This window comes from Lampetra fluviatilis, chromosome 33 (genome assembly GCF_964198595.1).
Source record: "Lampetra fluviatilis chromosome 33, kcLamFluv1.1, whole genome shotgun sequence".
Taxonomy (NCBI): domain Eukaryota; kingdom Metazoa; phylum Chordata; class Hyperoartia; order Petromyzontiformes; family Petromyzontidae; genus Lampetra; species Lampetra fluviatilis.
Window position 1 is genome coordinate 10,706,913 of NC_136307.1, and position 13,995 is coordinate 10,720,907.

The 13,995-nt window shown below is 49.6% G+C and overlaps 1 protein-coding gene across 3 annotated transcripts in view; it reads right to left on the minus strand.

Annotated features, from left to right (window-relative positions):
* Nucleotides 1–13,995, minus strand: part of LOC144944056 (sprouty-related, EVH1 domain-containing protein 2-like) — a 46,489-nt gene that overhangs the window by 17,362 nt on the left and 15,132 nt on the right. For 2 of the 3 annotated variants that reach the window (XM_078872097.1, XM_078872096.1), the window contains exons 2-4: nt 5,142–5,313; nt 2,599–2,767; nt 1,390–1,457 (exon numbers count right to left, since the gene is read on the minus strand). In XM_078872097.1, the coding sequence (XP_078728223.1) occupies nt 1,390–1,457; nt 2,599–2,767; nt 5,142–5,313 (409 nt within the window). The remainder of the gene's footprint in view (nt 1–1,389; nt 1,458–2,598; nt 2,768–5,141; nt 5,314–13,995) is intronic. The other variant, XM_078872098.1, reaches the window with a different exon arrangement.

The window sequence follows — 13,995 nt, forward strand, 5'->3', positions numbered from 1 at the left end:
CTCCTCTGAGCCGGACGTGCCCTGGTAGTGGGCGGCCGGCACAGGAGGAGCTGTCAGCTTGCGAAGCAGTTCCACCCTGCGCACGTGTGCGTAACGTACGACACATCCGTGCGGCGGTCGCCCACGTCCCGCCCCCTCCCCTGTCCCCCTGTGCTCATTTTTCGTTTCCGCGAGTGACCCTATTCCCGAGGGGCCGGTGCCGGTCGTTACAGTGCCGGCACCACGCGTGTCTGCATGTACGCCGCGTCCGCACGACTCTTCCGGGACTCGCCTCCGAGTGCCTTCGTGTGCGCGACGCGCCCGTCGAGCTCGGGCGACGTCTCAACTCCTCGTGCCGGCGAGCGGCGAGCAGCTCCGGTAGAGCGAGCGCTGCCCTTGGAGAGGTCAAGAAGAGTCCCTCCCCCCCCCACCCTCCGCCAAGCACCACGACCCCCGCGCTGCGCTGTGCCGCCCGCCCACACTCACAGCGGGAGCCAGCAACCTGGCCCGCCGTAGGACCAGGTGACCCCGCCAACAAGGGCGGGGGGAGCCGACCGGCCATTGCAGCTGCGCCAGCTCACGAGCCCGTGCCGACGCCCGCGTTATTTCTGAGCGCGGGAAGAAGCTACGGTCGGAACAGGTGAGTCCTTGTGGTGCCCCGACCGCAAAGAAGGTTAAACACCGACCGCGGTGGTCCAGGCGTTTAAGGTCCGAGGCGTCGCTTGGCAGCGCCTGAAGCCGCGCGTTTGGGTCCCATTATGCAACCCGGAGGTTTAAATCGAGAGAGAGAGAGAAAGGGAGAAACTCAAGCTCGTGCTGCCTCCCACTTTTCAACTTTCCCAGCTAATGGTGGCACTCGCTCATGTTGCTCCCGCGGCGCAGAGACGAAAGTGAGGGGTGTCTGGGTAGAGGGTGGGTTAGGTCAGGTGGTGGGGGCAAAGAGCCTACTCTGCACACGTTCTGTGGCTCTGCGAGATTTTGCTGAGATCAATATAATAAGAAGACTGCTGGTGGACGGTGGAATTGTAATGGAAAAAACGCCCCCGGAAGATAACGTCACAGAACTACTTCTGAAGGACACCTTTTTACACGCCGTGAAAATTAAGTTTGTCGCATACCGATAAAACTAATGTATAGTTCTTAGATCCAATTTCAGCAAAACAACTAATTTCGCGTGATGTTTTTTGTTGTGGTTCTTGTTGTGGTTGTTGTTGTGTCCCAGTGATCGGTGACCAGGCTGACGCCGCCGTTGTCACGCCACACTTGAGAACTCCGCCGAACGAACAGTGAATGGCGGCTACGGGCCCGGGGTACGAACCCCCCCCCTCCCCCCCCAGCATCTACGGCGGTTTGATCCGACGAGGCGTTCGAAGCGAGAAGTGAAATCGCGAAAGACTTTGCAGAACTCACCGAAAACACATCATCGTCCCCTCCGATTTCAGCCTCGTTCTGATTGGTTGACGACGATGTGGTGGAGCCTTCGGGGGCGGGGGGGGGGTTAGAGTTGGGGGGTCAGGGGGGGGTACAAAAAAAGGGATGACAAGAGACAGACCGTGAGGAGGGATGTTAAAGAGAGAATGCTGTGGGGTAAAGGCGCAGCCCTGCAATTGCTTGCTCATGCCACTGCTGGGGGGAAGGGCCTTCGCTAGACGGAGAGCTCCTCCACAGGATACTTTTGGCCTACTCTTCCATGCTGGGCAGACGTCTTTAAAGCGGTGGGAGTACCCACACATGACTTAACTGCACCCGACAATCTTATTCTTACCTTCGTTTACATTTATGACGCGCCTTTGATCCGGGCGCTTAACATACTTGTTATGGGGGGGGGGGGGGGGGGGAGAGTCTCAGATTTCCAGGGTCACCCACTGTAGGGGTCCTTGGTATAAGGGAACCGTTGTTTATGGTTTAAGGGTACAAAGTTGAAATGTTATGGTTACCGGTCCTAGCAGAGCCCAGCCTAAAAGTCGCACACCTTAAGTCGGCATCGGGGTCCCCGGATCTCAACCGGATAAGAGGGCGAGCGGGGGGGGGGGTGGGGGGGACGAGGTCCCCGATGCGTGGGTCCCCCTTATCGGGGTCCACGTCGCGGCGTTCGATTGATGCTCGCTGCTGGGTGGACCGGGGCCAGAGCCGTTCCCCCTAGGGGTCGACGGCGAATCGGGGCGACCACCCCGGGCCCCGCGCATTGTCGTCACGGTGTCAGACGTAACACTGCTGGTTTAGTTTGAAGTGATCGGGGGAACCACGTGGTGTGATCCCCCCCCCCCCAAAATGGACGGCCGTTACCAGGGCAATGAGAGGAGATTTAAGAAACCTGCCCATCGTTTCAACCGTGGCCCCAGAAGGTAGAAACCAGCAGTCTAAAGGGGTGCACCACAGCGAGCCGACAAGACAGGCGGCCTGCAGTGGAATAACGCGTGGGTTGCTCCCGCCTATTCCAAGGGCGTACCTTGGAAGAGTAGGCCAAAAAAACGTTGCATCGCGGCGGCATCTCTCGTAACGTAGCACGCGGATTTTTACCCGACGCAAATGACCACGTCGCCGGGGTAATTAAATTCGAACGCGAAAAAAGAACACGGCGTTATCTTTTGCCGTGGATGTCGGCGCATCGGCCCACACCTTCGGCGAGGTCCTCGATGGCCTTGCGCACGCAGCGGTTGAACGCGCGCGCGTCGGCCGGCGTCTGGAAGGAGAGCCCAAATTTTTTGTCGTCGATCATCCAGTGGTGGAAAGTCGGAGAAGCCACCGTGTACACCAGGTTCTTCTTCAGAAAGCACTTGAGCAAGACCTGGCCGCGCCACGACACACACAAGCGCGCCAGCGAGCGAGCGCACACGCGGGTTAGACGGGCAGCGTGCGACAACGGTAACACCTGTTCCCTCACAACAAGAAGTTCCTGGGTTCGGTTCCTGACTCAGGCGCTATTTTGTGCAGAATTAGTCTCCTCTCTCCCCGTACTGGATGCGTTTCCTCCAGGTTATCTGGTTTCCTCCCATAGCTAAATAAAATAAAAATGTATGAATCAATAAAAACATTTAAAAATACATTAAGAAACACTTTTTTTTTACTTAAGATTTATTCGCCCGCACATCCCAATGCGGGAATTAAATTTGCCGGTAAGATTACTCAATTGGAATTCGACGCAGCAACGTCGCCCCCCCTTCTGTGAAAAATTGCCAGGACCCGTCCTGAAAAAAAGGCTTGACACTCTGGCGAGGCTTTCCTGGATGAACGGACGTGAAAAGTAAAAAAAAAACGAAAAAAAATTCCTCGCAAGTCAACTTCCTGTTCACGTAAAAATGTACCTGGATCTTCCGGCCATGAAATTGGAAAATAATCTCAGAGCGATGGATTTAAACAGCGACTTGGCACAGATGCCTGTAGTTGAGCAACGGACAAAGGCATCTCTATTAACGAGCTTATGCAAGAAAATATTGTCTTTAATATGTAATTTCAGGTAGGGTGTTAAAGAGTCCCAAAGCAGGGTAAACAGAATGGCATGTGTGGCTCGTACACATAAACTACTGCAGAGAATGTTACCTATTCGAATGGGTAATTATAAAAGAATCCCATTTTTTTCTTAGGTTTACGAAAGAAAAAATATACATTTTCCATGTTGATCAACCATTTAACGTATTTCAACTTTCGTGGCAAAAATTGAAAATATTTTCCCCTCTACAAATGCAAAAGCCTCCTAAAACACATCGCCTAGCACGTGCGTGAATTTGCCTTTTTTCCCAGCTGGAAAAAGACTTCACCCCCCCCCCCACCTTTGCATTAAATTTCTCTCGACACCTTTAGGTGCCTTTTGATACGCAAACAAAAAAAACTAAAATCACGGCTCCCCAATCGAACCGTGGGGGCTTTTGGTCGACCCAAAACACCCCCTCTCTTTTTCATCCTTCAAAGGGATACAACTGGGGAGACTTTTACGCTTAAAAGTAATGACGGTCTGTGCCCAGAGTTGTTGCTTTGCCAAAAAAATTATCGGCAACAAAAAAATCTAGATAACATGAAGAGCCAAAGTAGCCCCAAACCAACATGTACGGGGGGGAGGGGGACAAAACATTTTATTTCAGAGGAGAGAAAAAAATAACTTATAGGTCAACAATTTGATCTGCATTAACGTGGAGTTGGCTTCATTCTTATTAAAATAAATCGCAGCACCGGGAAGATCTTTGTAGTCTTCTAAATGTGCCTATGATATTCATTTGTAGTCCTTTAGTATTTTGAAAAATAGGTCAATTCATCTTCGGGAAAAAGAAAAGAACACACACACATGAAAGCGAAGTCTCTTTCCGTAACACGAGAATTCATTTGGGGATAATGTAATTATTGCATCAGAGAAAGATAAATTACGCAGCTATTAGTGTCATTTTTAAAGCGGGGGGGGGGGGGTTAAACCGATGCATGCAAACCACGGTAGCTGTTGCGAGTGGAGTTTACACGACTCTAAAGAGCGGTTCAAAATCGGGGGGGTTGGGGGGTCAGGGGGGGTCGGTGGCTTTATTAATTTTTTTGCGAGCATCTCTGGGTGTTTCTGCTTGCCACATGTGGCCCAAGGGCCGAGCAATCTGATCCCAATTACTGGGGGGGGGGGGGGGGGAATTGCACGGTGCTGCTGCACTTGGTCTGGGTGTGCTGCGATTTTTTGGCCAAGACTTATTTTGGGCAGTGGTTACCAATCCAAACAGAGGGCATTTGCAGTGGTGGCGCAGTGATTCGCACGCCACGCAACGAACCGCACGACCTGAGCTTGATTCCAGGCCACAGCTAACATCAGTTGACGAGTGATATCCGATTCGGTCTGGGGCACCCAACCTCAACAATCCACGCCGGCCAGCGTGTTAAAAGTACGGTGAAACAACACCCCCGCGACGTCACATGGTGCAGATTGACAAATAGTTATCATTTATTATTATTGATATTTTAATTAACCGCAGAACGGAAAATGCTCGGTGGCGAGCGAGTGGGGCTGGAGTGATCACCGTCACCCGAGCGCAACGGATGGAGGAACGTACAAAAACGCTGCCGCGCGACCAAGAGCGCTCGGGCTCGCGAATCGCAACGAGTGTCGCGCCGGGGATCGTCACACAGGGGGAGTTCCGCGAGTCCGAGCGCGCGTCAGTCTGGGGAGGGGCCGAGCGCCGCGCCGCACCCACCAGGCCATCCCCGATGCGCTCCCCGCGCACTAGGAAGTCGCTGCGGCCCTTCTCGTCGAGCTGCCGGAGGCGGGAGATGCTGACCTGGCTGAGGCCGCCGCCGGCCAGCGACACCCAGCCCTCGTCCGTCCTCGTCATCACCACTGCGCGCACGCGGACAATGTGGTTCTCGCTGCTCCGCCACCGCCGTCGACACCGCCGCCGCCACCGCCGTGACATAGGGGGTTCAAAGAGACGCGCAGCAGGAAGACGGCATCGGTTAGCGCGTGGGTCGCGTGCACCGGCGCGGTCGTCCGGAGGACAGGTCCGCCAGCTCCACCGAATGCTTCGTCGCGAACGGCAAACAGAGAATCGGGAAAGTCGTTGCGCCCCTGTGTCGATTTCGCAATTCAAAAATATTCCGTGTTTTACTATTATTATAGTCAATGACGACTACGAGTGGATGAAAATCAAGTGCTACATCATCGTCATCATCATCGTAGCACTTGACGATGATGATAACGATGACTAACCGTGAAAGAGCAAAGCGTAACGAGGATGAGAAGAGATTAACTGTGGTCTGAACGAAGGTGCTGACTGAGATAATTTCGTAACGTTACTAGAGACGACTATATATGTGTATACAAATAGATGACCGAGTTCAAAGGTTGGCCGACCTGGTAAAATTGAGGGGGGTGGGGGGAGGGGCTCCGGAGAGGGGGGGGGAGGGGCGGGGGGAATTACATGCCCCTCACATCAACATTTAGTGACTATGAATATTACGACTTAAAGTTGAAGTGCTTTAGTCGAATAGATTGCACAAAGAGAAGGCAGTCGTCAACTAGACTAAGACAATGGACTGAAAAAAAAATGGTCACTAAATTACCGCTACGTAAGAGCACCTATCGGCTTGCAGATGAAATCACGGGAGGAAGAGGTGGAGGAGGAGCGATGATGTGACGATGAAACCGCGTACAGGGTGCTGCTCCACCCTTTCAGTCCAGGGCTGGGGTCAACTATAATTGTAATTGTGTGACTGGTAATGAATTGTGGTCCGCAATGTAATGGTAATATCAGCTAACAATGGCCGCCATAACTGGGATTACATAATTGACCCCAGGTCTCATTCAGACGACCGGGCCCGTCGGTTTGCAACGGCGCAACAAATCCCAGGAAATATCTCCCGTTGCGAGTATAATGGAATTTCTTTGTTGCGTTTTTTGCTTCTTCTTCCAGTTTCTGTTAGTTTCCGGAACGCACGTAAAAAAATTTGGATCTCGCAAAACCAGCAAAGACAACGGAAAAAAAACGTTCCGGGCCCAGCAACGAGCAGCCTTGCCCCGCAGAGGCGTCATCAAGACAGGAGTAGAGCGGTGAGGTATGGTGAAACGACCTCTATGACAGACATGGAGCAAAGAGGCCCTCATCCAGCAGTGGAAAAAATTAAAGAATTTTTTTACTTTTTACATTTGTATTCATTGTTAGTGTCTTTTGGGTTAGACCACGTCGGTATAAAATGTCATTTGTTACTATAACCCTTCACCACCCAGCAACAGCCAATCAAATAAAGTTGTCACGTCATGGGCAAATATGACATTAAATTTGGTTATTCATGTGTGTTGAACTTCTTTCGCACCGTACATAGCCAACCGCGCTAATCGGAGGTGCAAGGGGAAGGACAACAAACTAAACGCAAAAAGGAGTTCTAAAGAAATTAGTTTTCATTTTAATAAAGTGCATTCCTCCAGTGGCTTCATAATTTCGGAAGAGCGTTCCAGACGGCCGCAGAAGAGCATCCGAAACCGTGCGATGCAGCATGTTGAAAGGCAAACTGAATCTTTGACAATTTTTTTTATTAACAACGTTTCGCTGGAGATTACATGCAGCAGCAGCATCATCATCGGGTGTTAACAAGAGCTCAGCTCTAGTGTGAAAAGAGCTTCCTGATCCGGGTCCTTAAGTAGGTGCCATGACATCATCACGGCAGCCGAACACAAAATACAGTGCTGCTGCTGAGCATCATGAGCTCGAATGACTCATTCCTGTGAATGCTTAAATCAAATCGTACTCTTTAATGTTGAACACCATGGGCTTTTAATGAACGTAAAAAGAAACAAATTTTACGCCAAAGAAATAAATCTTAAACGAGAATAAAGATTAAAGTCGCGTGGATTTTTTACTCAGGGTCCTCTGGTTTTTCCTCCCACATTTATACACAAGCATTGAGATGATTTAGATTATTTTGGTGCTATAAATGTACATGAAAAATAAGTTTTCACCTCAGTGGGCTTTGCCTGGTAGGATGGTGTAGTTGTATTAGTATGTGTTTGGGTGATTAGTCCACCATTCTTGTGCTTTCCACTCTCGTCGTGTTTTTGTGCTGTTCGTTGTTGCGACGTTCTTACCCCATGTCCTGACTCGACATATGTGGGAAAAAAAGCTCGAAATATCATCGGATTCCTCCTGCAGTATAAATAAATAGTCTAAAGTGCGGTTCGGTTCGACTCCTGAAGAGTAGTGCATGGTGTGAGCTGAAGAGAAACATTTCTGAACACGCAGCCTGAGCCGAAAGACCGCACTTGCGTGATGACGAGTGGCAGTGAAAAGTTTTGCGCGGGGGGGGGGCAAAGATTTGTTCGTGAAACAAAGAACGCTTCGCTGAAACAGAATCGACAAGACGCACGCCGTGCACCTTGTGCCAGGCCGTGGTCACAACAATTAATTTCTGGTCGGCGTTTCAATACAACAGCTCACAAAACACACCAGCGACAGCAAAAAACACAAAACAAAGGCAAAGATCCCCCGTATAGCTCATATCAGACTGTTGAGGCAAGTGTTGTTCGCGAGCACCTATAACGGCAGGGACGGCACACAAAGGTGTGGGTGGCCAGCACCACACCCGGCTGCCTTTGTCTCCCCAGTGGCGATGTTTACACACCGCACCAGGTACTCACTTGAGGCCGAGTCAACCTAGGGGAGACCCACGACCAGTTCAGACAATCGTCAATGGTGTTGGCCCTTAGCGGGAAATTGAACTCGGGTCGCCGGGTTCGTAGCGCATCGTACACACACACACGCAAGGCCATCAACACCATGCCCGAACACATCAACCGCGTTTACAATTGCTGCAGCCGACAGGCGACCGGCTGCGTGTGCGAGCTGTCCGCGAGTTTGTGCGTAAACTCTGCGAAGGTTTTGATTTACGCACGGGCCGCGTGAGTTTACACCAAAGTAAACACGCGGTTCATGTTCGACACCGTTAACCATACTTGGGGTTGAGCGCGGCGCGGGGACCTCAGACCAACAATTCTACGAGGACTTCAACTATTTAAAAAATAAAATTTTACCAGGGTAAGGCCCCGCTCAGCTACATAGGGGCCATCCATAAATGACGTCACACACCTAGGGGGGGGGGGGGGTCAGACATTTGTGACGATGTGTGACGAGGGGGTGGAGGTTTGAGAAATGTGATGTCACATCAAAATGCGCAACTTTAAATAAATATAGACAACACGTTCTACTTAATTAAATATACTTTTTAATAAATGTTTCTCCTACAACATCAGAGTGCAGCGCCACATTAAATACGCACTACAATGACAATAGTTTAAAGCGATTTGAAGCATGTTTTATTTTGGGGGGGGGGGGGCAGAGCTTTGTGACGTCATATTGAGGGGGATCTGACTTTTTGTGACGCCGTGTGACGATGGGGGGGGGGATCAGAAAATCGTCCAAAATCGCGTGACGTCATTTATGGACGGCCCCATACCTCTTTTTAAGCCGCATTGATAGTTTGCGACATGGCTATCACAAACGATTGCTCAAGAAAGTGGCTTATCATGTACAGAAGCCAAATACATTAAACGTGTGATGTTGCTTCTAAATGTGGAGGGAAAACCCGCAGGGCCCAGAGAAAAATCCACGGGACCACCACGGGGAGAGAGAGACACACAGCAGGCGTCAGGGTCGGGATCGAACCCACGCGACCTCCTGCACACCAGGCAAGGTGGTTAACATCTCGCCACCACGGGAGGGCTACGCCCCTGAAAGTTTCAGGTCGACCTCCCGGGCAAATGCGCGCGTGGTACGAGCCAGTGCGATATTCCGACCAAATCCTCATCCACGGCCTCCTCCTAGATAACGGCCACGCACAGCGTGCCGGAGGGTGCCGGCGCACGCGAATGCTACATGAGTCACATCCCGCCGAACGAACGGCTTATTAGTGGGGAAACGCAAAGAGGAAGCGCGCGGGTGCGTCTTTGAAGTCCCCGACGCGAGACGCGCCCCTCGTCCCGCGGTCCGAGCGGACGTTGCATTGGGCGAGCGGCGGTGCCGGGTGGGGGTGGGAGTCGTACTCTTAGGTTTTTTCGGTAAAGTCACGAAGGTTAAACATAAAATTAAAAATTACTAAAAGTAATAATAGAAATAAAATTCGTATTTTATTTCATTTCTATAATTATTTTATTTTATTTCTATTATAACTTTTAGGAATTTTTAATTGTTATTTTATTTCATTTCTTATATTACTTTTAGTGATTTTTTATTTTATTTTTTACCTACGTGACTAAGAGAATGAATCCTTGGTGGGAGTCGTGCTCAGCGATGATTCGGCAGACGCCGATTTACCGGCGGTCAGGCGTCTCCCTGTCGCTCTTCTTTTTTTATTTACACGCTTTTTATTATTATTATTGAACTCACTCTGTCTGTTGTCGTTGTTGTTGTATCCTAAAAAAATCTTGTAACTCAATTTTAACCCACTTCCCAATGTGGTATCGACTACAAACTTGGTATATTTTATTATGTTTTATTTTTATTATTTTATTATCTCTCTTCTGCGTGACTTTACCGAAAGAACCAAGAAGATGAATCCCTGCAGTCACGAAATCTTTAAATCGAAACTTGGTATACTTATGTCATACTGATGACAATACTACATTCTATCAGAAAAATATATTTATTTAAACGCCCCAAGCTTTTATTTTTAGTCAGTTACAACAAGAGTATATTAAACATATATTATGCAAAGTACTTGAACATAATTTTTTTTACTTTTTAGTACATTTCATAAAAGCGTGTTTTAAAAAAGTTTTTAAAAAATATATATTATTCACTCGTCGCTTCCTCCCCCACGCGCGGAGGGATGCTCGGTCTACCAGATTCACCGTTGCGACTCACCCGGCGCCGCGTTCAACCAAAACCGCAACATCCATCGCCCACTCACCCACCCACCACACCACAGGTCACACAACACTCATCTTTCCGGTATCCGACGCACATTCGATCATCGGCGCCGCTTAGTTGCCGAACGCTCGGTCACGTCGCGCCCTTCGTGCCTCTACTCGGCAACCCTCGTATCGGGGGAGAGGCGGGCGGAAAGCCAAAACCGCGGCAAGGAAATAAACACAGAGCGGTGCGCACGACCGGCAAGACGCCCATTCGGACCGTCTCCGCCACCCCTACGTGCAGCAGCAGCAGCACGGCCTCGCACTCGCGCCGCCGCCGCTGTGCGTCGAGCAGTACGGCCACCCCCCCCCCCCCCGAGTGAGGCTGCCCGATCCGATGCCTCGGCCAATTCCCGGCTGCGCTTTATTCTCCAAGCTGCCACCACTTGCAGTTGGGGGGGGTGGGTGGAAACAATGGGCCCCATTGATAGTTTACGTTCGAGTGGCTGACACAATGCCCCGGAGTCTCGGTTGCATGTGCGGTTTATTCCGGCGCGGCAGTAGCGGCGAGGACGGCAGCTTTGCAGATCCCACCACCACGGTTTCATCATCGCCGTCGTCGTGGTCGTGACCGTCATCATTATCACCCTCGTGGTCAGCCATGATCAATCCACTGCTGGTTTAAAGCCAGCCCTCATTCTTCCGTGATGTAGCAATCCACTCAGCACATGCACACACGCCGATGATTCAATTGCTCCATCTGCAGACGTAATTTTATCGGCCTTTAAATCAATCAATGTTCATTTGCTACACGGAAAGTCCAGTTTAGCCAGTTACCCAGCTAGGATCGCGAGGGAGGTCCGTGATGCATTGGCATAGAACAACAACTTCAAAGTGTTCCATACGGAGGAACGGGTAACAAAGGAACAGGACGCGTCAGACTTGCAGACAAATCAAGGGCAACGTTTGGTTTCACTGCGTTGGGTGCACAACCTCAAATAACAAAACCCCAACACATTCGTCAATAACGCAGCCATTTAAAATTCAATAAAAATGTAATAGATGTTTTCGGGCAATGTCTCTTACTCACAGCGCATGCCCGTCTCCACCACCCCTACGCGTGCCTGGCACACACACAGATGTGCTATGAGGAAGGGCCACTGCTCGAAACGTCACCTATTATACATATTACTGACGAACATGCCGAGTTAGTTTCATTAATATTCTTGGTTCTTTCGGTAAAGTCACGTAGAAGGGAAATAATAAAATAATATTAATATAAAACAATAAAAATTCTCACGACGTTTCGACTGCAACACAAGCAATCATCATCGAAACGTCGTGAGAATTTTTATTGTATTATATTTCTATTATTTTATTATTTCCCTTCTACGTGACTTTACCGAAAGAACCAAGAATATGAATCCCTGCAGTCACGAAAGCTTTAAATCAAAATTTAGTTTAATTAATGTTAAGAAAACGCCAACAATTATGCAGCAGGTCCTTCCCCACAGGCCGCATCCGCCCGCGGTTCACGCGACCGCTCCAGTGGGAAGCCCCGAGGCGTCACGGGTGCCGCCACCCTGCAACGCCGGTCTCGTCAAGGGGCATAAACCATCACGCGAACTCTGGTCATTTTCGCAGCGGCTTTTGGCGAGCCATCGAACAAAGACGGCATTGCACGCTTTCGGATGAGCTTCTGCGGCACTCTGGAAGCCTCTTCCGATATCAGGAAGCCACTGGATCTATGCACTTTTAAATCTAGATTGAAAACTCTTTTCTTTAGAACTTTTTGCGTTTAGTTTGTTGTCCTTCCTCCACGCCTTCAATTAGCACGGTTGGCTACGTATGGCGCAAAATAAGTGCTACATACATACAAGGTAACATTATATGGTCGCACTAATTACACACAAATTTCTTGCCACAAATGCACCACAATGACCCCCTCCGTATATTTGTAGCATTTGGCGGTATTCAGTAACACCTTGATGTACGAAGTGGATGCGTAGCCTGGAGCTTCGTTCGCGCATATTCAAACTTCGTACATTAAATAACTTCTAACATTAGTACTGTGAGGATGCGTTCCCAGCCTTCGTCACTCACCATTTCAAACTATAAACACTTCATAATTTACCATTAATATTGTTAACAAAGACCATTTACCAGTGTAGTCAACGGTGCGGTCACGTGGTTGCATTGCCCACCAAACACCATGGCTTCATCCAAGGCTTAATTTCAGTGTGTTTATTTATTCTTCATTTTTAGCTTTGTGTGTAAAATAATGGTAATAAATTCCAAGTTTGTTTTACCCAAACTGTGTTTGTCGAATATATATGCATATCGAGGTATTACTGGACGAATTTTGAGAGTGTGCCGGAATGTTTTACAAAGAGCAAATGAAATCGGCGGACGCCAAAAGACAGTCGGTAAAGGAAACAGTTTTGGCAAAGGGAATCCCTTCGATGGCTTCTCCGATCTCCCCGCACCTCCGATTAGCACGGTTGGCTACGTACGGTGCGGGAGAAGTTCAACGTGCTAACATACAGGGTCATGTCATGATTGGAAACATTGGCGAATAAAACATCGGGAAGAAAAAAACAGCCATGCACATGGATTCTCGAACGCTTTCCAACGCGCGTTGCTTTGCAATGTGCATCTGTCCTGGGAAGCATTTAATTATCGACAAGATAAACCCTTTTTTACCAAGTTTTTCTCTCGGGTAAATCCCTAATAGCAACACGACGTTACGCGACAATTTCACTTGCACTGGGTGATCATCTGAAAGCGAATATGTCGGCGCTTTCAACCTTCGTTTGAAATCATTAAAAAAAAAACAGAAACACTCGTCGCTAGAATTTGGTCACGCCGCTTTGCTCCGGTGAGACCCGCGCAGGTGGCGACGTGGCGGAGCCCCCTCGGGGGGTGACCTCGCGGAGGCACGTCGGTCACATCCACCGGAAACTTAATAAATACAAACAAAATATTTTTTATTTTACCAGGTAAGGCCCACTGAGCTTTAAAGCTCTCTTTCCAGAAGCGACCTGGCCATCACACATGGTGTCTCAACGAAGTGGCGGCTTACACCATCACGTGGGAAATTACAGCAGTGGCCAAATACGTGATTCTAAATGTGGAGGGAAAACCAGAGGACCCGGACGAAAATCCACGTGACCACGGGTTAAAGAGAGACGTGCAAACTCCAAAAATACAGGCATCAGGGTCGGGATTGAATCTACCCAACTTCCTGCACATCAGGCGATGTAGTTCACATCTGGCCACCGCGAGATGCGGAGAGGGCGGCCACATCGCTTGTTTACAGGGCCCTCATCCTCCCCAGGGAGGCTGTGCCCAAGCGCCTGCGGTTTCCGTGTGGGCAGAGACTTCCTTCCCAAGCCCTCCTCCCAGGAACACACCCACCAGCCCATCAGCCTGCTTCTCTCTCTCTCTTCTCAATGGGGCCCTTTATTTTATTACCATTATTATATATTTTTTCTAAATAACAACCGCATCCTTTGTTGTCAAGGACATTCGCTGCGAGCACGCGATGGGACCGAGAACAGACGAACTTGTTGGGGAGGGGTGTCGTGTCGTTTGGAGTTAAAGCGTTTACTGAATCAACCCGAGCAATTCCCCAGAGATGCAAGTCACAGAAAAGCCTCATATGCAAACATCGTGTTCTCCAAATACCTTGCACAATGCCCGACAATTATTGC